The sequence below is a fragment of the Ursus americanus genome, chromosome 23 (genome assembly GCF_024610735.1).
Source record: "Ursus americanus isolate L20-20 chromosome 23, mUrsAme1.1.p, whole genome shotgun sequence".
Classification (NCBI taxonomy): domain Eukaryota; kingdom Metazoa; phylum Chordata; class Mammalia; order Carnivora; family Ursidae; genus Ursus; species Ursus americanus.
In genome coordinates, this window is record NC_142149.1 from 21,370,204 (window position 1) to 21,396,978 (window position 26,775).

Consider the following 26,775-nt stretch of genomic DNA (forward strand, 5'->3'; position numbering starts at 1 on the left):
ATTTGACCCACCTCACTCAATAGCAAGGTGTCCTCTAGCTAAAGTACCCATTATTTACCACAGCCGGTCAGCCAAAGCGATAGTGCTTTACCACCAGCCCCAAAGCTGCCCAGGCTCCCTATTTTGACCTTTATTGTTTTCATTTACACAGATAATATTGTTAATAACTGAAACTGGAGGCTGGGACTTATTTCTTTGGAGCATATAATTACATTTGACAAGACACTCCCCAAGTCTAGTAAATATGGTCATCATCCTCTTAACCCTTTTTGGAACCAGATTTCATTTATTCCTGAATTTTAAAAACCTTGAGCTTTATAATTTATTGTGCAATGACTGACAACACAAACAAAAACATGCTAATAATAAAATGAAACATATTTAATATTTTGAATTCTCTTTTTCTAATTTCGCTTTAGTTTTCTTGTCCTGACAGTTTTCTTACTTGACAGTCTTGCCCTGGAGGTTTTTCTCTTGTTTACTTGCAGAGGTAGCCAGTTTTTTTCTCTTTGGGCATGTCAATTTGTGGTACTGAATGTCTGAGAGGACCATAGAATTTGTGACATTATTTCTGTATATTAGAATCTTTTCACACAGCAAACTCTTCAACTATAGAATGAGGACGGACCATCCTTAAATCCGTGCATATATTTGGAGAAAAAAGATCTGTTCTGCAACCATCACTTGCTTTTTATTCTAGTCTCTTAAGCTAATTTGAATTTCTTCTTCCTTAGAGCTGTTAGAAATGTATGGATACATCATTTTAGTTTGGACCTGCTGAAATGTTTATGATAAAACATTAAGAAATGTTTGTAGTAACACGGTATGAATGTGTAGGACAGGAGTGAGCAAACTGTGACCCTTGGGCCAAATGTAGCCAGCAGACTGTGTACAGAGGTTTTTACATTTTTAAAGGGTAGTGGGTTGGGGGAAAAACCAAAGAATATGGAACAGAGACTATATGCGTCCCACAAAGTTTAAAATATTTATTATCTGTCCCTTTACAGAAAAGTTTGCTCATCTGTAGCTTGGGCTAGCATCATGTGTTCGAGTTTAAAACCTTACATTTAGAGCAGCCGGTATCTCTTTAAACTTTAGGTTGGACTCTTATTGACTACTGTCTGCTATACCAGGGTAAATTATACTGTTTATTCTAGTGTTCTGTTTAGTTGACTAGATGTTAGTACTATTTATATATTCTAGTGGTTTCCAGTTCTGGCTGCATTTAAAATCATCTGGAAAGCTTTAAAAATGCTGCTGCCTGGGCGCCTACACCAGAGAGCCTCATTTCAGGCATAGGTGTTTCCTACATTCTCTTCAGCTGATTCTAACATTCAGGCAGGTCTGAGAACTACAGGCCTAAACCATTTAAAGGTCTATTTGTGAATTAACAGCTAGACCATATTCTTAGGCAGTTTTTATTCACATTGTTCATTAGAAACATAATAAAGATGCATTATACAAATTGCTCTTTAATTTCAAGACAGAAGTGTTGCTCAGGGAAATTTTAGCTGAGACAGTTTTGAAATGTGAGGAGCATATGAAACAGATAATGCAGAGCCCAGAGAAATAGAATTTAAAAGATAGGAACTGAAAGGAACATGCTGGAAAAAAAGAAAAGAAAAGAAAAAAAACACTCAGAATTTCAATACACAAATCACTGGGTAGATTTCTTGCTGTCTGGGTAAGTGTATCTATTTTCAAAAGTGCTATTAACATAAACAGAGCAGTAAATCTGGGGCACCATACTTTTTTTTTAAGTTGTTAAGAAGAATTATATCAGTCTGCAGGTGTCACACGCAGTTACTCAGAATCAGAAAGAAGGCTGATCGGGGGTTAGAAGATCTCCATCTATCTATCTTTTTGCAACCAACCACGTCCAGGCTGTTTATTTAATACTTCCTCTTGCTAATGAACATACTGGTTGGGGATGGGTCGGGCTTTCCCATCTCAGCATAAGACTGCAAGATTTGAACGTGCCCTGGCGCTGACTTCACTGACCACAGCAGGTACCCCAGGCAAGAATCTGAGCAGTGATAACAGGTAATAACAGAGTGTGCATCAGACCTCTGACACTTTTCCTTCCAGTTTATTTCCTTTTTCTCCCTCACTTACCACCGTGTTCTTTTCCCTCTTCTTTTTACATTTTTTCCAAACCAGCAAGTGCGGAGGCAAGACACATCAAAGCAGAGATGGGAAGTGAAAGAGCTCTCGTTCTGGACAGATTAGCAAGCAATGTGGCAAAACGAAAAAGCTCAATGCCTCAGAAATTCATTGGTAAGAATACGACGCTTTTTCCTGCTGTTGTTAGTAGATAGTTTAAATGAGATAACATAGGGTGCTTATGTATTACACAGGCCCTTAACCTCTGTTAAAATAAGGTACTTGGTTTTCCGTTGTCCACTTTTATTCTTTGTGCTTCAGTTTGATTACTAGAGCAAATAGAATAAAATATTTCCACGGAATAACTCCCAAAGATGGGTGTATTTGATATCCAATTTCCTAAATGGAGTTGGTGTTAAAAATGCTGTTCCTTCCTCTTTATTCTGAATGACATATGTTGCATGAGAGAGTTTATGCAATTGACACCAGTAAGATGTTTGAGATAGCATTTTTGTAACCTTTTGTAATTATGTTTTACAAGTCGGTTCCGTAATCATGCCCCAACCTTTTTCGTGCTCTAAAACTTATTGCCATACTTTCTTGAATTTAATTGAGGATTGGCTTTAAAAGAAAGTTGGGAAAACATAGTTTTAAATAACAAGGCAGGATTCAATCATTTGTCTTACAGGAGTTAATTTTTATGCCACTGGTTTTCACGTTGTCAAACAATGCAGCAGAATGAGATAGCTAAGAAAAAATTTGTTCTTTAAAGTGTTGGGGCTGCTGAGTGGCAGAGATGTTTTACCCAACTCTTCCAGATGTTTACATAAATGTGACTATGGTATTTAAAATAGATTTGTATTTGTGAAGGGGGCAGTTGAATTGAATGTATCAGTTTTGCTATAAATTGAAATTTGGTGATATTGAACAAAAATAGTTATCACACGAAAATAGACCTCCCTCAACATCAGTAGAATTTTAGAAACCTGTCAATCTGTTTTGCCAAAGCTACTTGCTGCTACTGATGTCTTACTATGGTCCTTTTGTGCCTAATTCTTTTCAATAGCTTTTACAGATATTAAGTACCTGCATGGTTTTTATATCTGGGTAAATTTTATTCTGGTCTAGATCATTTTTGTACAGACAGGTATTTTATTTGAATTATAGAGACATATTGAAAGAACTCATATATTTCAAAATTACCTAGGTTGGTATTTATGCTTATTTAAGTGCTTATGCCTTATTTATTTTATTTTGATTAGTTGGAAAGTTTTTGTCTCCTTTTAATCACTTTAAGAATTGTGTCAGACTAAGTAAAGTTGGTGCCTTTCAGGTTAGAGAGACACACCCCTCCCACCTCCCACCCCCCACCCCCCACCCCCCGTTACCATCTTCCCTCTCCTTCATGAGAAATGTCAGGGGGCATGTAGTGACCTCCATGTGGGGCTTAGGAGCAGTGGATCAAGTGGATCAATTGTGATTCCAAGACATGATCTTAAGACATTGCTCATATGTCTTTTGATTTTGCCTTCTGTGAAGAAATTCTGACTGGAGTCAGAACAAAGGAAAGTAGAGGTTTTTATTCTATGAGTGTAATTTACTTTGTAATTTGTTTTGGGGAAAGTTTTGACTCTAGAAATGGCTGTACTTGATATGGAGAGGGACATGGGGAGAAATGGGCAAGGAAAAAAAATGTAAAGTGACTCAACTTCAATCCAATTATGGTCAAGGAGCTTTGGTCTAAGAGAACTAACATATGAGAGAAGGTGCTTGGTCCTTGTAGCTGTCCTACACCTATAGTTGTTGTTTTTTAAGATTTATCCATTTATTTGACAGAGAGAGAGGGCAGGCAGAGGGAACAGTATGCAGAGGGAGAAGGAGAATCAGGTTCCTCACAGAGCAGGGAGCCTGATGGGGGGCTCAATCCCAGGACCCCGGGATCATGACCTGAGCCGAAGGCAGATGCTTAACCGACTGAGCCAGCCAGGTGCCCCTGTAGCTAACCTACATTTGAGCTAAAACCCTACTTAATATAATAAAAGTTGCTTTGGTATTATCATGGGTTTAAGAAAACATGTTTCCTATGTCCAAGTCCATGCCATTCTGCTTATTGCATCAGGGATCTGTTCCATTTGTTACCCTTGTAACCAGAGGATTTTTAGTCCTTCATTTCCAGACTCAGGAGACATGCTTATAGGTGCTGATTTCTCTCATCTTCTGAACCATCATGTTCTCTCTATGCTGGAATCAGGAAACCCAGTACAGTTAGCTCTTGATTTAAGCTGAGGTAGCAACTTCAGGGCTTCAAGGCCCTGAATAACTGGGGGAAATTTTGTTTGGTAAATTGTGGTATAGTGCAGTAGGAAGAACACTGGATTTGAAGCCAAATGACCCAGGTTCCGATTCTAGCTCAGTCATTTCTTAACTGTGTGTGTTTAGACAAATCACATAACCTTTCTGGGCCTCTGTTTACTCATCTGTGAAATGAGGAGACTGAATAGGTGATGAGGTGATTGGGAAGGTCCCTCCCAGCTCTATCATTCTACAAGTCTGCGAGATGAATTAGCAAAGGCTGCAATTATGAATACCACTTTGTGTTTCTAAGCCCATATGTGTAGATTCAGGTAACTGTTTTCTCAAGGTTATACAGACAAGGTGTTTATGTTATGAACCATGTCATATATTTTAGGGGTTTTTTTTTTTGTTTGTTTGTTTTTAGGAAAGTATAGTTAAATCTGAGAATCTATAAAACGGCTGCATTAGCCCAACATTCATCTACTTTACTGAGGGCATTACTACTCGTTCATTTGCTCTTTCACCCATCCATTCATCAGGAAATGGGGGACGGCGCTCCTGCCATAGCCATGATGTTCTTGCTCCTGAGCCTTGCCCTAATCTTGTCTAGCATTCGCTTATATTCTGAATCTTCCTTTTAGGGATTGTTTTCAAATAAAGGAAACCCTTGAGTCATTTAATGGAATCTACCTTTTTGAAAGGTAACAATATTGGGGAGAAAAAAGGAACATTTTGACACTGCAGTGTATGGGATGGAGTGCTGCAAAACACACGGGGTTAATGTTTTCCCTCCTCTTCTCTTCTGTCTCCTATATTTCCTCTCCACGGCGCCGTTTTCTAAAAAGATTTAGCTGCCAGGGAAATGGCAAAGGGTAAAGTGTGAAGGAAGAATGAGTCACTCCCTTTAATCCTTGATGACAGTTGCACAGCACTCAGACCAACCTTGGCTTCCCTGACCTCTTGAACTATGAGGGTAAAGGTGAAATTATACCATCAGGTCAGCCTGTTACTTTCCCAGCAGGCTAAAGAGAATTACCAGTAGGTAACATTTTTCACACATTAGAAATGAACTGAGGGGGGCGCCTGGGTGGCTCAGTCCTTAAGCGTCTGCCTTCAGCTCGGGTCATGATCCCAGGGTCCTGGGATTGAGCCCCATGTCAGGCTCCCTGCTCGGTGGGGAGCCCGCTTCTCCCTCTCCTGCTTCCTCTGTTAATGTTCTCTCTCTCACTGTCTCTCTCTGTCAAATAAATCAATAAAATCTTAAAAAAAAAAAAAAAAAAAGAAATGTACGAAGAAGATAGACAGGTTGGGTTAAGTGTAAGTACATTTAGAAACAGAAAAACATGCCTCTATTGAAGAGTAAGAGTAAAATTAAATTGCCTATGTAGAAGAAAAATAAAATAATTTATTTCCTTATTCTGCAAGAAATTTTGTTTCATTCTCTGTATTTAGGACATAAATTGACATACATTCATTAGAAATCAGCATCTTTACATCATCAAAATAATTCTCTGGTTGCTCTTTTCAAAGGACACGATGGCTCACTTTTAGCACCTAACCCTTTTAAGAGTTGTCCTTTCTCTGCATTTTATTCTCCTGTTATAAACTTGTTTGACTAGACTTCTAACTAGGCCATCTTCAAATACTTGGCTCAAAATAGAAGCCAGATTTCTCTCCTGGAGGGAGGAGGAAAACGACTACATTTCTGCATATTTCTTTTTCTGATTTTCATTCTTTCTCCAAAAACAGATGTGTTATTCCAACCAAAGTGGTTACCATAGCATCCCCTTATTATTTTTAATTTTATGTATTATTTTATTAAAGGAAGTTTTCATGTTGAAAAGAACATGAAAAAAGATCTCACTCACCCGCAGTAAACATGTTAGTGAGGTTTTGACACTTCAGCAAACACCATCGATTCTCCCTGTGAAGTAACTAATGAGAAATTGTCTGCTTTGGTTAACAGAGAGACAGGAAGCAGTTTGAATACCCGTTTCTAACAGCAAAAAGTATCTTCTCCCACCCCTTCCCAAAGGACTGAAATCTATAATCCTATAAGTATTACAGAATCATAGCATTTTAGAGCTTGAAGGGTTATCAGGAACACCCAGCAAAGTTCTTTTCCCAGGGAAGGAGGGAGGTTTGGAGAGATGGAGAGATGCAGCTAGTGGGTGACGGAACAGGGCCAGGACAAGGCCTACAACATGCTGCAGTCCAAGGCCTTCCTTCCCTGGGAGGTCAACCCGAGCAGTGTGCGTCATATGTGCTACACCAGGGCTCTGGACATGGAGGAGTGTAGACATTGAAAGCTGGTGGAAGAAAAAGCCCCTGAAGAAGCGCAGTCATTCCCCTCCTGGGGTGGGTGTTTTCTTGAGAAAAGGAGTCTCCCGCTTGTGACTCCATCAGGACTGATGACATCCGAATAGCACCTCTCACAGGGGACAAGCCTTCTACCTCAACAAAACATGGTCTCCAACTCAGTTTTCCTCACCTCCCCCCACCCCAGAGTTCTCTCTGTGTTTGCTCCCCTTCCTGCCTATTCTGTGGCTCCCTTCTACTCTCCTCCTCCTGGAAGAAGTGTTAGTCACTTTAACCTCATTTAGCTTGAGATCAGAACCATCACCTGACAAATATTCCGTTTACCCTCCCTGCCTGCCCTCCACCCCTATTTTAGAGCATGTGCTTACAGTAAGAGTAAGCGATGATATGCCTGGGGTATGTATGAATGTAGCAGCAAGTACATCTCAGTGACTTGAAGAAACTTAAAAAAGAAAACCTGAATATTTCCCGTCACCCCTCATGATGCCTGTAATAGTGGAAATGTGTTATTTTTCTAAAGTTCAAATCATTCCCCCCCTTCAAAAAAACCTTTCAATGGCTTCCCATTGGAATAAAATCTGAACCACCCAGGTGTTCTGAGCCTTGCACAATCTGTCTCCAAGTTACCTTTTCTAATTTTATCATTTCAGCCAACTAATCTTTTAATTCAGCTGCAGTGAACTGCTCCCACTTCTGGGTAATACTTTCCTTTTTGTATATAATGGTTCTGTCCATGCCGTCTGTCTGGAATGCCCTCCCTCACGTCTGCCCTTAAAATTACATGTGGTTGGGGTGCCTGTTACGCATCCAACTCTTGGTTTTGGCTTGGGTTGTGATCTTGGGTCGTAAGATCGAGACCAACATGGGGCTCTGTGCTCCGCAAGGAGTCTGCTTAGGACTCTCCCTCTCTCTCTGCCCCTATCCCCTGCTCTCTTTCTTGCTCTCTCTTAAAACAAATAAATAAATCTTTATTTTTTAAAGGATTTTTAAAATTTATTGTAAGAGAGAGAAAGAGCAGGAGTAGGGGGAGGGGCAGAGGGAGAAGGAGAAGCAGACCCTCCGCTGAGCAGAAAGCCCAACATGGGGCTTGATCCCAGGACCCTGAGATTATTACCTGAGCTGAAAGCAGATCCATAACTGACTGAGCCACACAGGCGCCCCAATAAATAAATTATGTTTTAAAAATACACATGGTCTACATTCCCATAGTCTCCTGAGTTCTCTCTTTGCTCTGTCCTCCCCCTGTACTCAGGGTGAGTTTAACAGAGTTTTTTGTGATATACAAAACTGTCTCCACCACCACCATCACTGCCACCACCTCAGATTACAAGGAGACTTTGAAAAAGAGGTTACTATTTGTCCGACATTATGTGGCATATTTGAGAAGCTGTCTGTATTTTTCTCTTCACTTTCTTGACTACTCTGTACTTTGTTCCACCACATAGTATTAGGGGTACCAATTGTAATGAAATTGTGTATATGCTGCATCTCCTATTGGACTGCAGTTATGTTTGGACTCCTCAAAGCACCTTACATGGTGTGAGGCTAATTATAACAATAATAATAATAATAAAAGAGCTACCACTTATTGAGTGCCTACATATGCTAGGAACTCTGTTAAGCACTTACAAACACCACAACAACTCTGTGCATCATAGATACTTCTTGAATTCACGGTGCTGGTCCATATGGAACAAAACACAGTTGCTTGTCCACTGTATATGGGAACCATCCCAGCAGAGAATCTGAAGTCACTGACAGTGGTAGGATTGTGCAGCCATGGGCAAGGTGGCAGCCAGGAAACAGCAATTAAAGCTCAAACGCAGGGGTGCCTGGGTGCCTCAGTCGGTTAAGCATCTGACTGTTGATTTCCACTCAGGTCATAATCTCAGAGTTGTGAGATTGAACCTCACATCGGGCTCCACACTGGGCGTGGAGCCTGCTTAAGATCTTCTCTCTCCTTCTCCCTCCGCCCCTCTCCCTTCCTCCTCCAAAAAAATAAATAAATAAAATAAAAAATAAAATCTTAAAAAAATGCTCAGACACAGGCAGATATCTATGGGCCCTTAGACTGCATCCTACTTCTCCATTTACCGACTAAGTGACCTTGACAAGTTAACCTGTTTGTAGGTTAGGTTCTTCATCTGACTGAGAGATGTTAATTCGTTTTAGGCAAATGAGAGAATATGCAGAAAGTACCTAGGACAGCACTGGATATATAGTAAAGGCTCAATAAATAGTAGCTACTCTTATTAGTATTATATATAAGGCACAGTGCTACGTAGTATGAAGTATAAAAACCAGAGGTAAACAGATTAGGGTGGTGGATCTTGTCGCTCGGCCCCAAAGGCAGAGGTCTGAATCCACGTGCTCGGTGAATGTCCCTTTTAGCTCTAGGTGGTGATTCTGTACTGTCAAGTTGACACTTGGAAGCCAACAACCATATACCCTCACCACATCGTAGCAATTTGGGTCAGGCAGTTGCTCAGTTTAGAGTTACCAAAGCCTAGACAGTAGAGATTGACCCCTTAAAAAAAAAAAAAAAAAAAAAGCACAGGTAAGGAATGGTCCTGGCGCCTAAACTCAGAACTTGCTGTTGCCAGTTGTACTTTCATCAGAAGGAAACCTCTAATTCAGCCTGAAGCTGCTATCATTAATCATTCAAAGGTGTGGTCCAATTTTGACTACAAGCTGGACTAGAGGCTCCGTGCAGGTTTGGGAGAAGTTACACTCTTGTGGTTTGACTAACCTTTTTTATGAGTGTGTTACTAAAGAAACGTGAGCTGTTGGCTTTTCAATTACTGTAGCTTACCCCTTCTGGGTTTCATACACATTGAGTCATCGTGTCTACAGGTGACTGATAATCATCTGCACTACTCAAGTTACCGTAACTCGGAGATGAGGGGATCTGATGATTGCAGGTTGCGTGCACGTGAAGATCTGAGGCTCCCCTGTCTTCACAATGAACAATGGTCTGCCTTAACCACAGAACTCAGTCACATATTTCCACTCATCCAGGGGTGTATTTTCCTCTTACTGTTTTGCCTTTTACAGCTTTAGCACTCAGCTGTCTTCTGACATATGCTGCAGGTGGTAGTCTGTGAAACTATAGGCCTAGTTCAGTAAAGCAAACTCTTGGGAGAAAGGATAAAAGCAGAGTTTGTGATGTGCCTGCCCCACCCCGGAAACCTTCTGGAACCTCTCCGTTAGATGAAAAGATGAAAAGATTCTCAGGGACCCCTGTATTTGAGGAGTAGAGTAGAGCCAATCACACTGGAAAATTATCACTGAACTCGAAAAGGCCAAGAAAGCAAAGTTCATCATTCCTGTGTCACTTTCAGGGGAATGAATATTTGTGACCTTAGCTGGCTTTCATGTTCTCAGCCTCACTCTTTCAAACAGCTTTGATCAAAGATATATCCAGTCTGGAAGTTGAAAATAAGAACTACTGATGACCTTGGCAAAGGTCTGCTTTTCTCTTGCTTTTTATTGAGTTGCCAAGGCAGGGTGTTTTCTTTGCAGATTTTTTCTCTTAGATATTTGCCTAGAAACTGTCAGGTTGGCCTTAAGGTAGTGTGGATGCAGGACAAATCTCTTATTCGATTAGATCTTCTAGCTGGTCTTTCTGGGTCCAATTCCTCACTGGTCTGGTCTTACACTTTGCTGTTCCATTAATATTCTGAAAACATTTTGACACAAGCCTCCATTGCTCAAGGGCATGAAGTGGTTTTTCTCTTTGTTCAAATCTTTGTTCAAATCTAAATCCTATGGTTGGTCATTCAGAATGCCCATCCTTTGGTTCCACCACATGTTAACTTTTTTCAATATCTCCCCAAATCTGGGATGCAAAATGCCAGTAGGCCCATAGGGCAAGAAAATTATTTTGTTTTTTAGTTCTCTCTCAATCTTCCTGATTATACCAAGGAGAAAGATTTAGACTTAATTTGATGTTAGTCTTCTTTCACACGAATCTTACACTTGGTAATCTGTTTTTAAACAAAGAGAGGGGAACTTTGTGTCCAGGTAGTCACTGCATCTGATCAAAACTTAAATTGTTCTGTTTCCTTGTCTTTATTTTTCATAGTTACCTTCTATTTGTGGTAAGTGAGTCTAGCTTTCTGTTTATATTAGTGATAGAAAGTTTACTTAAGAAGCAAATTCATAGGGGCGCCTGGGTGGCTCAGTCATTAAGCATCTGCCTTCAGCTCAGGGCGTGATCCCAGGGTCCTGGGATTGAGCCCGGCATCAGGCTCCCTGCTCCGCTGGGAGCCTGCTTTTTCCTCTCCCGCTCCCCCTGCTTGTGTTCCCTCTCTCACTGGTTGTCTCTCTCTCTGTCAAATAAATAAATAAAGTATTAAAAAAAAAAAAAAGCAAATTCATAGGTGCCTGGGTGGCTTAGTTGGTTAAGCCTCTGCCTTCAGCTCAGGTCATGATCTCAGAGTCCTGGGATCAAGTCCCTCATCGGGCTCCCTGCTCAGTGGGGAAGTCTGCTTCTCCCTCTGCCCCTCCCCCTGCTTCACACCCCCCCCGCCCCTGCTCATGTGCTCGAACATGTGCTCTTTCTCTCTCTCAAAAATAAATAAAAAATCTTCAAAAAAAAAAAAGCAAATTCATTTTAGTGCAAAGAAAGAAAAGAAAGAAAGAAAGAAAGAAAGAAAGAAAGAAAGAAAGAAAGAAAGAAGAAAGAACAAACATGTGAGCTGATTCCAACAAAACAAAACACCCTAACATTTACCAGGTGCTTTCTATGTACCAGGCATTGTTCCAAGCACTTCCCAGTGACCCTGGGAGGTAGATACAGTTATTATCCCATTACACATGAGGACTCGGAGCCATAGACATGCCAAATAGCTTGCCCAGGGTCATGCAACAAGTAATTGATGAGCCAGCGTCAGATCCAGTCCACCTGATCCAAGAACCCATGCAGTCAACCACCACACTACCCTGAGGTGTCAGTATTGCAGAATGTGAAGAATAAGTGAAGTTTGAAAATTCTGTAGTTCATACTTCCTGATACAGCTACAGCCAAGCTCTCCTAACTTTTCCCTGCTTGTGTCCTGTGTAGTCCCATATTTCTGCCTTCAGTCATGCTCCTCCCTTAATTAGGATGTCTTGTCGACCTCTCTGAAAATCTAAGTTGTACCAGTACATCAAGACCCTTCTCAAAATCTGGTTTTTCTGAGAATGCTTTCCCTGCCTCAGGTACTCCTGTATTTTTTGTATTTCCTTAATACTTAAATATATAATTTGCACCAAACTGCCTTACCCTTGCCTTATAATTCTTTTTACAGAAGACATGTTACTCCCCTGCTTAAGTGTCAAATGTGGCATTGAGAATAAAATTAGGGGCTCCTGGATGGCTCAGTTGGTTGAGGGTCCAACTCTTGATTTCGGGTCAGATCATGATCTCAGGGTCATGGATTAAACCCCCGGTCAAGCTCTGCACTCAGCATGGAGTGTACTTGAGATTCTCTCTCCCTCTACCCCTCACCCTGCTCGCACGTGTGTGCGCGCACACACGCACACACACTCTCTCCCTCTCTCTCTCTCTCAAAATAAATAAAATCTTTTAAAAAATTAATAAAATAAAAGGCCCCCACAGAGCAGAGCAGCCCTTTCACAACTTCTAACATTTATTTTTTCCAATTCCATGGATACAGGTCTTGTTTCTTTCCCACTAGGTTGGCAACCCCTCAAGAACAGGAACTGGTTCTTCCAATTCTTTTGTTTTCTTGTGTTCTTTCATTATTGGACCCTTTACTGTATGACAGTGACAGGGTTTGGAAGCATAACATGCCTAGGGAGTGTTACAGAAGAGAGGATATGGTTCAGCAAATCTCTCCAGAATCTAGCGTCTACAGAATGAAAAAGCATCAGCGATACCTTAGCCTCACTTTCGGTACTTGACACATCCTCCCTGCTTTCTCTTCCTTCTACCAGCCACTCACCACTGAGCACATCTGCCATCACTGCAGACCCTGCTCCTGCCTTCCCTGTGGCCAGAGAGCCTCTGTTTTCTAACACACAACACCCACACGCCCCAAAGGTGGCTAAACTCTATTTTCAGAATTTCTCAGCAGTTTGACATGAGCAGTAGGAGACGGTGACCACAAATAAATTTTTCAGTTAAATGTGAGATGGGTCCTAATGATCACATGTGTATCAATGATGCAGTTTTTTCAAGCAAAAGAATAATAAACTTTATGAAAGGAATAAAGACCATGATCTTTCAAGAAAGCTTTTCTAAAACTTTCTACATTTGAAGTTCTTTTACTTAAATCTCAGTCTGGTGATGATGTGTTTGGGGAGTGGTAAGTTGGAGGTTTGGGGGCTATTTTTTCTGCCTCTGTAGCTATTTAAAAAGCTGCAGAGGCCAGTTGCTGAGCGTCCCCACTTCTTGCAGCACTTCCGTCCCCCGAGCTCCCTTGTATTACAAGCAGAAAATAACAAGCAAATAACAGTTTGGGATTGATTGGGTGTTGAGAGTCCATGAAGAGTCGAAGTGCAGAGGTGGCCACACTCCTGCACAGTGGTAGCTCCCTGGCTCCCTGAGAACCCTGCCCTGGTGTCCTTTTGCTTCTTTTTCTCTGCTTTTCTCCAGCACTCCCCTCTAACATGAGCAGTGGAAACAGCTCACATTGTAGCTTCAACTTAACGACATCTCTGACTTTCCCTTTTGCCTACTGGGTTAATTTATTTTGACTGTCCAAATGTGTGCTGTCAGCCACTGTCCCTTGAGATTGTCCCCAGCACCAAATGGAACCATCCTGCCTGGGCTGGGTGTCTTAAGCAGGCCACATGTCTTTCCTCCCTTTTCAAGGACTATGGAAAATCATTTTACAAACTCTGCCTTTGTGTTCTTCTTGTAATTCTTTCTTTCACTTGTTCTAGGTGAGAAGCGCCACTGCTTTGACGTCAACTATAATCCTAGCTATATGTACGAGAAAGAGAGTGAGATAATACAGACCCGGATGATGGATCAAGCCATCAATAATGCCATCACCTATCTTGGTGCCGAAGCCCTGCGCCCCTTGGTCCAGACACCACCTGCTCCCACCTCAGAGATGGTTCCAGTTATCAGCAGCATGTATCCCATAGCCCTCACCCGTGCCGAGATGCCAAATGGTGCCCCCCAGGACCTAGAAAAGAAGAATATCCACCTGCCAGAGAAGAGCCTGCCTTCTGAAAGAGGTCTCTCCCCCAACAATAGTGGCCATGACTCCACGGACACTGATAGCAACCATGAAGAACGCCAGAATCACATCTACCAGCAAAACCACATGGTCCCCCCGAGGGCCCGCAATGGGATGCCGCTTCTGAAGGAGGTCCCCCGCTCTTATGAACTCCTCAAGCCCCCACCCATCTGTCCAAGAGACTCGGTCAAAGTGATCAACAAAGAAGGGGAGGTGATGGATGTGTATCGGTGTGACCACTGTCGAGTCCTCTTCCTGGATTATGTGATGTTCACTATTCACATGGGTTGCCACGGCTTTCGTGACCCTTTTGAGTGTAACATGTGTGGATATCGAAGCCATGACCGGTATGAGTTCTCATCTCACATAGCCAGAGGAGAGCACAGAGCCATGCTGAAGTGAACATCTGGTCCCAGAGATGATTTACGCCTGAGCATTTGACATCATTTGTAAAAACCGACACCTCACCTAACAAGTTATTCTCCAAAATAACCCAATTCCAAACTCCTTTCCATACCATTTTTAGTGTCCAAAGTGTCATGTTCCCATGGGCAACAGGGAAATGCTGTCTTCATTCAGAACTTGTTTGCAGATATATCATGTTATCATTTTTGTGAGACATTTGTTTTCTCATCAGGGAGCTGAATTTTTATGATATTTAAAAGCCAGTGAAGTATTTGGTCATTATCTTTTGCAGCAATGGAACAAGCAGTCCTTGGAGTTTGTTGCCAGTCAAAAGAATCCCCCAGTTGTGCTGCATGAGACATTCTTTCCAAGATACATCTGCCATATGTGGAAAAGCCTTTTGGTCATACGCCCAGGTCCACAAAGAAGAGCTCACCAGTTCACCTCTCTGGGAAGCCATGCCCTTCTGCACTTAACACAGGCTGAAAGTCTAGGATATAATCTCCTCATCCCAATAGCAGGGAAAAGAACAGCCATAAAATAAGTATCTGTTACCAGTTACTGAAGACTCCAGTCTCCAAGCAGCAGACCCATTTCTTATCACACAAGGAAAAAAAATTAAGTCATTTGATGATACTTCTGCTTCAACCCTTTTACCCTCCCATATCAGTTAAAAAGGTGCTTTGGGTTAAACCAGTCATCTATAGGAGAAATTCTATACCAGAAGAATTAATGGTTTTAAACATAGACCATCACTAAAACTCCACGAAGTTGTCCATTATGGATGATGGCATCCATTTCCTGTGACCGAGATCGGCAGAACTGGACTCTGACGGAGAAATGGTTTAGCAGCACCCTGGGAGGAGGGGAGGGGCAGCTACTTGAAAGTTCTTGGTCTCCTTCATGGAGCATTAGTATACAGACCTAAAGCAAATTTGCCAATGATTTTTTTTTTTTTTTGACAGAAAACCAAACAATCCAAAAGCCTGACTTAGTCTCCCCCTCCCCACAGGAGAGGAATCAGGGACAGACATCATGAGTGTTGTTTGGGTCAGTGCCAAGCTTCCTGAAGAGGTGAGGAGGGGCGCACTTCTGCTGACAGGTTCTCCTTGATCAAGCCAGGTGGGGTTTTCTCCCCGTTTTAAGTGGAGCTGCTGTATGCCAGGAAGATTCCTGAAAGTCAGATCTTGGTCCTGCAGATGTATTGGCCAGCTTTATGGTTAATTATGAGAGATAGGCTATCAAGGAAAAGTGCAGGGATAATTGTAAAATTAGTACTGCAGTAGGGGTCCCAAAATCTGTTTGCGAATTCCATATTGGCTGCTAATTAGCTATATGACTTTGGGCAAATCACTAAACTCTTAAAACTAAGTCTCTTCAACCATAAAATGAGAGTTGGGCTTAGACACTCTCTAAGGTCCCTTCCAGCTTCAAATGTATGTGATTACCTTTTAAGCCTTTTAATGTATGGGTATTAAGCAGGAGAATATGTATATGAATACCTGTTTCACATTTCTTTGGTGTGAAAATGGTAGTGTTAAATTTTTCCTTTAACCACTGAGTTGTGAATGTGAAGAGAATGGTGGAGAAGAACAAAAAACAGGAAGGTATTTTGATCTTGCCCCAAAGTGTACACACAGAGTGGCACCTGCAACTGCTTGCCAAAGCCATTTTTTTTTTTTTTCCTTTTTAAGAACTGGTGTTAGTGAAAATAAATTCTGCTTCCAGGGACAACTTCATGAAACCTATTTACAAATTAAGAGTAGTTTTGTGCACATTTCTACCAGAGCCAAGAATCCCCAATTCCTGTTAGATTCGTATTTTATGTATCTGCCTTGATATTTCAAAAGGGCTTAGGCATTAGACTCAAACTCAACTAATTTATGTGCTGCCAGTAATTAAAATGTTCCACCTCATACTGCACAAATGGCTTATCCTTCTTGGTAGCATGGCGTCTGTCTCAGGAAAAAAGATTTTGTGAAATTCCATGGTAACAGTCCCAACATGTTTGAGATTTTGGCTAAAAGACTAGATGTATTTCAGTGCGTAGTCTTCAGCATTCCCTGTATTTCCGTAATCCTAGACTCCAAGCTACGCCAGGTTGCTGACCTCCATTGTGGCAGAGGAGCTGCTTATTATACTCTTGAAATGCCACACGTCCTGTTGACTCTTCAGGGGACAAAAGAGAATTTGGAAGCAAGAAAGTTGGAGAGAAAGCTGGGGAAAGCAAGCATTTCCAACAGATTAGTGGAAAAGTCTTTCTGAAGAAACCAACTTTTGCACCTTGAGATAGTGAAAGAGGCCCATCCCACTAACCTGGGACTTTTTTGAAGACATGACCCTCATTTTCCCTGTGACTAACAGATTTTCTGAATGATTTCCATTCTTCTGAGGTCAGTTTTTTAGGTGGGGTGACCACTCACACATGCTACTGGGCCTAGATCGGGGCACGCCAAGTCCAGAGAAAATTTATATGTGCCAACTCCACGTTTGTAAATCGTAAAGTCGAACCAGGTAGTGTGTAGTGGTTGCCAGCACACAGGCAAACGTTTCCTTCTTTAGGCTCCCCTCATACCACTAAATGCCCCTCCCCTTGCTGGGGATGGGGGGAGAGAGTGAAGGAGAATCTTAGCACGGTCGCTTAGAAGGGCAGAGTCAGAATTCACATCCGACCATGTTGGACAGTGAGGTCCTGCAGCAGCTTCAGACGGCACATTTCCTTTCTCAGTCAGAGTCCCTCTGACATGCGCCTTGTAGGCCTGGGCTGTCTGTCATTTCCCACCACATACCCAGGAGGCCACAATCTGGGGAACGTCCAGCCCCACGAAAAGCTCCCTTGCGGCCAAGGTGACAGAATTGGGATGAGTGGGGAGGGGAAGAGAACCGGCTCTCCGGATGTTCCTTATCACCCGCACTCGGATTGTTGCACAGGTATTTCCTACTGGCAGAGACCTCAACAGACGTGTCTCCCCCATTACCCTCCACCACCACCGCCAGGGCATAAAAGATGTTGATAAATCCACCAGCGTTTAGATTCCTTAAGTCGTTCTCCCTAAAAGATTCTTGCCTTGATAACAGATAAGCTAACTAATCGTATTCCTTCTTACCCGTTCTGAGCTGTTCCTGACTCAGCTTCTGACTTTGTCAGTGACAACACTTCTCACCTTTTAAATGCAGCACTTAACATTTTGCTAGGCCCATACTCCCAGTGGCCCAGATATAAAATGACCTCAGATTTCTTTTGCAAAGAAAAAACACAAAATTTTGCTTAGTTGAAACACTGTGTTATGAACAAATCTCACACCAACATAAAGTTTTTCCAAGTAGTCTCTGTATCACTGTTCTTATTCTCCTCCTCTGCTTTTTCCCCTCTGCTAAATGTGAGGTTTAGCAGGTTTTAAAGGAAAAAGCAGTACTGCTGATACATATCCCAGCACAGGCAGTAAGACCGTAATGGAAATGTTAAATGCTCAGAGTCCTAACTTTAAAGTGTACCCCACAGAGAGCAGGTCCGTTGGTCTCTAGTGGAGATTTGGAAACTCCAGCCCACTCCAGATTTGAATCCTCAGAGATAGCCAAGCTTCCTTCACAAAGACTTGGAATTGAGATTTATGAGCTCAAGAAAAGGAATGAGGAAAATTTTGTCCTAGAAAATACCATCAGGCTATACAGAGGAAGAGAAGAGATACACAATGATGTCTCTTCTCTTTTAAAGAATTGGGAGCTGTTTTTGCACTCAGAGAGTATAGATCAGAAAATATCTCTATATAGGTAGAGTTCAGAAAAACAGAATGGATTTGGGACTCAAGTGCCTGTAAAGAAGACAGTTTTGGCCTGAAACCAAAGGCTAGACCTGGGCCACCCTAGGAAAATGAGTCTATTCTCTAAAGCTAAAGGAGTGAATGGTTCTGCAAATGATCAGTGAACCCAGGGCTGGGCACTGCTGCCTCTAAGGACTGTGGACTCAGAAGAGCCTGCAAGAGAAGTGTAGGCTTTAGACTTTCGTGAGCTCAGAACCTAAGACTTCAGCTCCATTCACCCAAGCTGTAGATAGCGCTTTCCCCACCATGCCGTCAACATGATAAACAGGTCTTTGCACTTTGAAAAAGTTGAATGCAAGTTTCCTCTAAATATTGCAAGACTGGACTGTCGTATACATTGATGTTGATTGAGCTGTCATTTGAAAATGAAATGTTAATGTTTTGATTAAAAAATGTAAGGATATAGTATCTACCTCCCAAGGATGTTATGAGGTTTTATGTAATTTTGTCTATGGGATGATGTTACTTGGGGGGAGGGAGGATTTGGGATAGTTACAAAATTTCCACTGTATGTACTGTATGTGGATTTAAAGACATGGAGATATTCCAAGGCCCTGCTAGGACCACAGTTCAGTAATTCAATAGCCAGTGGAGGCCTCTGATCTCTAGCACATGGTTTCCGTCATGTTATTTTAATGTGTAAGAGTAAAGAATACGCTGATGGTTAGAAGCAATATGAGTGAACGTCATGCTGCAGACACTTCATGGCATTGCAGCCAGCGAAGTAGAATGGCTTTGCTCCCTCCCCGTCTCATGAGCTCTCAGTTATTAACTCCCCAAGTAACTTGAGAGTTTCCTCAAATCATCCTCACCGTCCATCTCCCTGTTGGCCCTACTCTAGAAAGCCTGGAGAGCATCCCATAGTGTTACCCACCTCCTCCCAGGCCCGTGGGGCCTAGCTTCTGAAGTTGCTTTGCTTCTTCCTCTCCTAATAAGACAGAGAACAAACATTTTAACATTATTAGGGAAATGGAGCAGCCTTAAAAATGATCCCATTGCCAGTGACTCATTTATACAAGGACTTTTCCAGGTTAGCAGACAAAACCCTTTTTGGTGGGCCTGCTTCTGTGGGTTCACAGAAACCAAATTACTGTGGGTTGCAAAGAATTCGCAGGTCATTTGAAAAGCAGACATCCCTTCACCCAGACTGTGGTTTTGCATGCTCAGGTTCGCAGTCTATGAGCTTTGGTGAGGGATCATTTTGGCTACTGGAAAAACCATAGGTTATTTTTAATTTCTGGTTGCTAAAGCCACCACACGTGTGGTCTGTGGATGACCCTTGTCTGCAGAATGACAGGGGAAGAAGGGAAGCTGGTTTGGGGGTTCAGAGGGGCTCAGGGTGGCCTTCCCCCCAGGAGGAAGGGAGGGAGCCCTTGCTGAGTGGTTTTGACACGGCCTGTGCTCATAGCACGCTCATCTGGGTTTCTCAGAAATGCCCGCCCTGCCCAGCAGTGACCTTCCCTCTTAACTTCTCTGGAGTTTTACCCAGAGTCCACCCATTTGGAGCACTGGAAGGTGTTCTACTCCTCCTCCGTAAAGATTGTTTAAAGAAAGTCAGCTTCTGAAATGTAGCAATGCTAACCTTGCCAGAACCATAAGGAGTGTATCGTCACAGCAAGAAAAAAAGAAAAAAAAGAAAAAAAAAACCCTGCTGATAGTTTCAAGGTTTCTTTATCATGTTTGATTTTTACACTGAAAAATAAAATACTGGTGTGTTTAAAATTAGTCATTGTGCATGCCTATCATTTGTAGTTGTCATAAAATGGAAGGGTTTAATTCTGCCTCTAGGACTATTTTCTTAGTTTAGCCCCTCTGACTATTTCTTAAAGTCCAAGTACCAAGGTAAATGAAATTATCACCGAAGTAAGGCCTTGCTGAGCCTGCCACTGGCATCCTGCTGCTGGCCCCCATACCCCTAAAGTGGGGTCTGGTTCCACTGGCCCTTAGTTCCCTAGGGGGACCTGAGGAAGTTGGGGACTGGATTTGGCAGGATCAACACTGCAGTGTCTCCCAGTTCTAAGGCATAGCTCTGCCCTTGCTCCCAGCAGGGGTTCTTTTTAGAAGATAGGCAAGTCCTGGCTTTTTCACCTCTGGGGTCTCAGAAACATCCAAGTTTCTTGGGAATTTGGGAAATTTAAGTGGAGTCACTAAACTCCGCCACACTTACCTTTTTTCTTTTTTACTTTTTTTTTTTTAAGATTTTAAGTAATCTCTACACCCAATGTGGGGCTCAAACTTACAACCCCAAGATCGGGAGTCACATATTCTGACTGAGCCAGCCAGGTGCCCCAGCTGCATTTAAATATAGTCTTAAGATACTTGGGGGCCCAAACCTAAGGTGCCGAGGAGAAAGTCCTAGAGATTATTCAGCTTTCTCCCTGTCTTGGCATCTTCTGTTCTCTCTTAGAACATGTCACTAGAGAGTCTAGGAGGTGATCCGGCCTTCCACTCAGCCTCTTCCAAAACACCTTCCCTTTCTCCTCCTTTGTGAGACAGGCAGAAAGAAACCCTTTCTGAAGGTTAGGATTAGCAAAGGTGGAGCCGGGTTCGAGGCAGCTTCCTCTGGCTCTCCGCTCATCTCCCTCCCTGCAGCACCAGATTATTGGGAGGCCCTCCAGCAGCTTTTGCAGTCTCAGCACTCAGGGCTGGGAGAGAGGAATTATGTCCAGCCTGCCTCTGTGTTATAACACCAAATACACCTAGAAGTGGCCTCTGGGTAGCTGAGTCTCCGCCTTAGAGAGAGTGGTATGTGGCCTCCTCCCCACTCCCTTCCCAAAGCAGAAGCAGCTCAGAGAGAAAAGGAGACCAGACCTGATCCCATTTGCCAGGGAGCAGTGGAGACAGCTCTGGGGCTGGCTGGTGCTGGATGGGCTTCCAGCCTAAGGACAGTTTCCTTTCCTAATTCTTGGGAACTAATGTGACACTTCAGAGGGTAGTGGGCCTGGCAGGGGAGGCCACCCCACACCTGCACACTCTTCCTCCCCCTCCCCCATCACTGTGGTGCCCAAACCTCCACCTGCAGGCAACTGCCATCCAAGGGCAAGCAGGGGGACAAGGACCCGTGTCCCTTCCCTCACCTCCCATTCCCTAGCACCCAGCGTTTGAGGAAAAGTGGAGATGAGAGCTCTGGGGAGGCCAGGAACGCTGTGGGATGATGGAGGAGCACGTGGTGCCGGGGACACAAGTTCTGGCTGCAGAGCATTCCCGGTCAGACAGTTGTTTGCATAAAAGCCAAAAGCCACTGCACCTGGGGTGGGGAGGCCCTCTGGGGAGGTACTCCCTGGCTTGGGGGAGAGGGGGAAGGAAGGTGTCATGGAAAGTCCCTGAAGGACACGGGGTGTTGAATTTGCTGCGGTTTTGTTTTTAACTCTGTCTTGACCTGTGAAGTAGGCAGCTGCCTCCCTTCCCCCCAAAGTAACAGACCTTCCCCCGGAATAACATATATACCCAAGAATATACCCAAGGAAAGAGCATTGCAGTGGAAAGTATGGAGGTTAGAGGGCCTGTGGGTGATGTAAGCTGCCCCCCTTCCCCAGGACTGATGGGGCAGGAAGCCCTAGAGCAGTCTTTTCCCATCACTTTGCCTCCCCCCCCTCCCCAGGCCCCCTGGCCCAGAAGAGCTGCCTAGTCAAATAAACCACAGCCCTGGGGGCGGCTGGTGGGAACTAGGGGGGCAGATGCCACCTCCTCCCCAGGCTTGTCCTTCCACCAGGTCAATCCCCATCCCACCCCCACTGGAATTTGTCTCAGCACCTCTACCTCCCTGTCACTCACAGACCCCACCCACCCTCCCTAGACTCTTGGTGGGGGGGCGGGGGGGCGGGGAGACAGAAGGAGTCGGTGAATCCAGCTCTGAAGTCTCAGTAAAGCAAATGACAGCCTGGTGCAGACTCCAGCTTCCAGCCCCAGCCCTGCCACTTCTCTGGGTGACCCTGGGCACTTTCATTTCCCTCTCTGGGCCTTAATTTTTCCCTGGAAATAGATCTCTGAAGTTCCTTCCAACTGAGACGAAGCCTGGCCTCCACCCCATGGCTCCAGCCAGCCTTTCTTCTAATTCCAGAAAGAAGAGGAGAGAAAGAGGGTCCTGTGCCCTCTTCCTTCTCTCCCCACCACACCGAGGCACTGACAGTGAGGTCAGGGCGCTGCAGCGGACGGCCTATGATTTTAACAAGTGGTCACGTTCTAAACCATTCTGTGAAATTCCAATCCTGGCCCAAAGGAGTGTGGGGGACAGGGAGGTGACAGTGGAATTGTGGGCTCCGAATATGGGCACGGAGGCTGGGTCTGAACTCCCGGCCCCGTCCTCTCTTCAGGTTCTCTTCATTCTGCCTGGACCCAGACACCTGATTCCCGGGTTGGGGGTGCCCAGGCGAGGAAAGCGAAGGCCGGGCGGAGGGGGAAGGGGTGCGGTGCGAGGTGGGAGCTGAGGGGGGTGTGAGGGGAGGGGCAGCTGCACTTCTGAGAAACAGCTCGGCGTCTCAGCAGCCCGCAGCCTAACCCCCTGCTTGCGGCTTCACAGCTCGCTCCTCCTGCCGCCCACGCCGCTCGGGGCCTCTCCGGGGGTCGGCAGCCCCCGCGGAGGCGGCGGCTGCTGGGGAGGAGCGGCAGCTCCGGTGACAGCGGAGTGGAACCCACGACGGGGGGGGGGGGGTCGGTGGAAAATGCAGGGAGGCGTGGGGCGCGTGACACCCCGGGAGTAAAAAGCCATCCCTCCCCTGGGGTCCCGAGCCCCGGCCCTCGGCACGCCTGTGTGTCCCCCCCCTCCACCCCCACCCCAGATGCTCTCCCATCACACCCGGGTAGGATCCAGAAGTGAAACTGCTCCGGGTCACAGCCCAGCGCCGCCGCTGCGCCCCGCCCCGCCCTTCCGGGCACTGCAGCCCCGCAGGATCTCCCAGCGCTCGGGCGACTGCCGGGGAGGAAACTGGGGGAGGGGAAGGGGAAGTGCCCCGCGGGGCAGTCTGCAGAGCGCGGCCTTCTCTCTTGGGGGTGCCCGCTCGTAACCACGAGTGGGAACCTCGAGAGGCGTCGACCTTCACGGCGGGAGCCGAGCGGCGGCGCCTGCACTTCCCGACACGGCCGCTGGGTGTCACTGCCGCCGCGCGGCTGAGGGCTCGGGCGCCGTCGGGAGCCGGGGGCTCGGGTCCCGGGGAACCGGAGCGCCCGGCCCGCCACGCCTAGCAGGTCCTGCCTGGCCTGCGCCGTGGAGGCCCCTCGAAGCTTGGCTGCGGCTCTCAGACCTCCCTCCCCGCCTGGCGTCCGGAGGCCCCCACGCAGCCCACCAACTCGAGGGAAGAACAGCCTAACCCCGTGCCCCGCGACGGACGGGCCCGTGGCTGTGGCGCCACGCGAGCCCCCTTCCGTGGGGACGAGGGACCGAGGCGCGTGCTCTGCGGGCCCGAAGCGCGCCCCCTGGCGAAGCGGGCCGGCCTTCCCCCGCAGCCCCTCTGCGGCTCGGCGCCCTTCCGTCCAGCAAGCGGGGGCGGGCGGCGGCGGCAGAGCACGGTCCGCCGTGCTGCGGGGCCAGAGCGCCCGCGGGACCCTTACTTCGGCTCCTGCCTCGTCGGACTCGCGTCTAGCCTTACTCGTGCGGCCGCCCCTCCCCACGCCCCAGGTCTTCCCTTAGATGCGTGGGACGCGGTGGCTCAGCTTGGAAGAAGAGAACCCGAAGGTGGGAACCTGCATCGGGACCGATGGATGTAAAAGGGCTGGGAGAAAGGAGGTGCCCTGCAATCCTTTGGGAAATCGCAGTAGTGTCTGGTAGGAATACCCACTTCCATCACGTCCTGGCTCTAACTCGGGGCGCGGGGTGTGCAGATAAATGCAGGGGAATACGTCCTTGGTGACAGTTCTGTGGAGGTGCAGGCGGCCTCCCAATCTCCCTTAGTCTCACCTAAACCACTCCAAGATAAACCCTAGCCAAGTAAAAACAAACTGCCCACCATGAAAACGCAGCTCCAGCTAAACAGCCCCCCGGTACCCAGCAAAGAAAAACCTGCCTGTTCCTTGAAGCAGCTGCAGCCCTCCGATAGGGCGCTAGCCGCCATCACAGCTCACCCCACAAGGGACTGAATTTCAGACCTCCGTAAGGCCCGGTAGAGCACAACCCATCTCAGCCCAGATAGTACCCCCCACTTCCTAACGCCCCTACCTGTATGGAGATCATGGAGAACCCCGGGGGACCAGCCGCAGCCCCCAGGATCACCCATTCTGTGGCTCTAGACTCCAGTTTGCAACATGCAACTTCCCCAAGTTCCCAATGTCTTTTTCCTTCCTCGCTCAACTCCCTTCCCGGGCTGGAAGCTCAGAGTCCTCTGTCCTAAGAGGCCACACTGTGCACCTCACTCCCAAACCCCAAAGCTAAGGTTCTGCCAACAGCACGGGATAGGAAAGCAAACTCTGCCGCAGACCTTACGTCTGTGCAAGTTGGGCCAACCAAACCCTGACCTCTCTGGGCCCTCTTTTCTGTCTGCTAGACCAGATCAGTTGTGTAGTAGTGGAAGCCTTTTTTCCAAGGATACCGTGAAGCCGAACTCCCAGCTATAAAGGCAATGATCTCCCCAACCCCACCCCAACCTGCCCCCCAACTCCTGCTGGAATCCTTGGACTGCAGGAAGCCTGTAGAAAACTGCTTATGTGGACAGTTTGGAAGAAAGGATCCTTCTGAATGGCCTTGGTCTCTCATGCCTGTCTCCTTTTCTTCTTCCCTCCCTCCCTCCTCAGGGTGCCTGGCACTGGGCATAAGGAAGGAGCCAGGCAGGGTCTCTGACCCAGTGTTGAACCCTCCGCTGGCACCAGGAGGCCCTCCACCCATGAACTTGGACGCTGTGTAGATTTCATTGAACAGGATGTCTGGGGATCAGGGAGAGCATCCGTTGTCCAGAGCTTTGTCTGTCTGGATGTCCCACCTGGGCCATCCTAAGGGAGGTGGGCTTCCCTAGAATCATGCCCATCTGTTCTCAAAGTCCAGAGAGTTGGCAGCAGCCCTCCCTGCCCTCCACACTTGACCAGGCAGGGAGGTCACCCCTGCGGCCACATCCTCCGACAGGCCCATGGTGCTGCCAAGGACAGCTCTGTACCCTGGCACCGGGCTCACACCAGTCACACTAGCCCCCGGAGCTGGTGTCTAGGGTATGCTACAGACCATTTAGGGCCAGCCCCCTGGGTGTGGGCCCTGTGTCACCCTCTCTCGATGCCTGCGGCATCCTCAGGGAGATGACAGGGAATTTTCTTTTTTCTTTTCCAAGCTTTTTCTGATTTCTGAAATTTTTTTTAATAAGCACATATACTTTTGGGGCACTTGGGTGGCTCAGTCAGTTAAGCAGCTGACTCTTGATCTCAGCTCAGGTCATGATCTCAGGATCGTGAGATCAAGCCCCATGTCAGGCTCTGAACTCAGTGCTGCATCTGCTTGAGATTTGCTCTCTCCCTCTCCCCCTGCCCCTCCCCCCGCTCTCTGCCTCTCTCAAATAAATAATATAAATAAATAAGCACATATACTTTTTATAATCAAACCCAATAACTTGATACTGAAAAGACAGTATGTTAGGTGCCAGCCTCTGTGTTCTCCACAATGCCCCTGCCACCCTCCCAGCAGCCCAAATTTCATCATAACCGCAAGCCTCCACTAGCCACACTGCAGCCATCCTTGGAAGTTCCCTCTGCTGTCTGGCCTCTGTGGATCATGCTTCAGCCTCTTTGGCAGTAGAACATCAGCTTTCCCACATCTTCAGAGCTGGAGAATCTTGCCCTGGGTTTGAGGGGCCCTTGTCCCCCACATTCTGAGCTGCTGCCTTTCCTCCAAGAAGCCAGAGATCTCAGCCACCCAGTGAGGACATTCATCTGCTGATTTCCAGTATCCAGCTCAGGGTCAAGCCATCTGCCACCTCAAAGGGTTCCCAATGGCTCAGGTCCTTCACAGTAGCCAGCACTAAGAACAGAGGGGGCAGAGAACAAAGGGCAGAGAAGGGCTACGTTCCACCGCTGACAAGCTGGGCCAGGCTGGACCTCTGTCTCTAACTCCATATAAGACCTCAGGCGGATCATTCTCTTTGAGCCTCAGTCTCCTGTTCGTAAAGTGAAATGATATCTGTCCCACATATTCTGATTAGCTGATTGACGTAGAAGGGCATTGTCCCCAGCCTGGTGCTTCAGGCTATGAGGACACACTGGATCCTGTTTTTATACAGACTAAATCCCTGGACGTGCTTAAGATGTGACTCATTCTGGCCCCTTTACTCCCATCCCAGCGTGGACCCCTGCACTCACACCTTAGAAGTGGCCCTGGGCATCCCTGGCCAGTCACACAGACAGCACCAGTCAGCTCAGGCCTGAGGAGAAGCCAGTGATGGGATGGTTCTGGAAACCATGGCAGGTGGCAGGTGGCAGGCAGCAGGTTGCTCTGGTCCCTGTGTCCTCAAGTCCTGCTAAAAAGAAACAAAACCTGCACCCCCTCTCGTGCCTGGCTGTAGTCATTTCTTCAGGGTAAGTCCCCAGAAGGTTCTCAGCTGGAGCGTGGATGAGGCCTCTCTGCCCACCCCTGTCTGACAGGTCTGGCCCCCCAGCCCCAAGATTGGGGGTGACAAGCCTGGCCCAAGGGCTGGCTATGGTGGCTGGCCCTTCTCGGAGTCACCTCAGGA

The 26,775-nt window shown here is 46.2% G+C and overlaps 1 protein-coding gene across 3 annotated transcripts in view; it reads left to right on the plus strand.

Moving 5' to 3' along the window:
- The window catches only part of IKZF3 (IKAROS family zinc finger 3), an 83,412-nt gene extending 63,551 nt beyond the window's left edge, over positions 1–19,861 (plus strand). For 2 of the 3 annotated variants that reach the window (XM_087854438.1, XM_045777784.2), the window contains 2 exons: positions 2,161–2,277; positions 13,609–19,861. In XM_087854438.1, the coding sequence (XP_087710564.1) occupies positions 2,161–2,277; positions 13,609–14,312 (821 nt within the window). In that variant the 3' untranslated portion in view covers positions 14,313–19,861. Of the gene's footprint in view, positions 1–1,457; positions 2,044–2,160; positions 2,278–13,608 lie in introns of those variants that run through there. The other variant, XM_045777785.2, reaches the window with a different exon arrangement.
- The last annotated feature ends 6,914 nt before the right edge of the window (positions 19,862–26,775 follow it).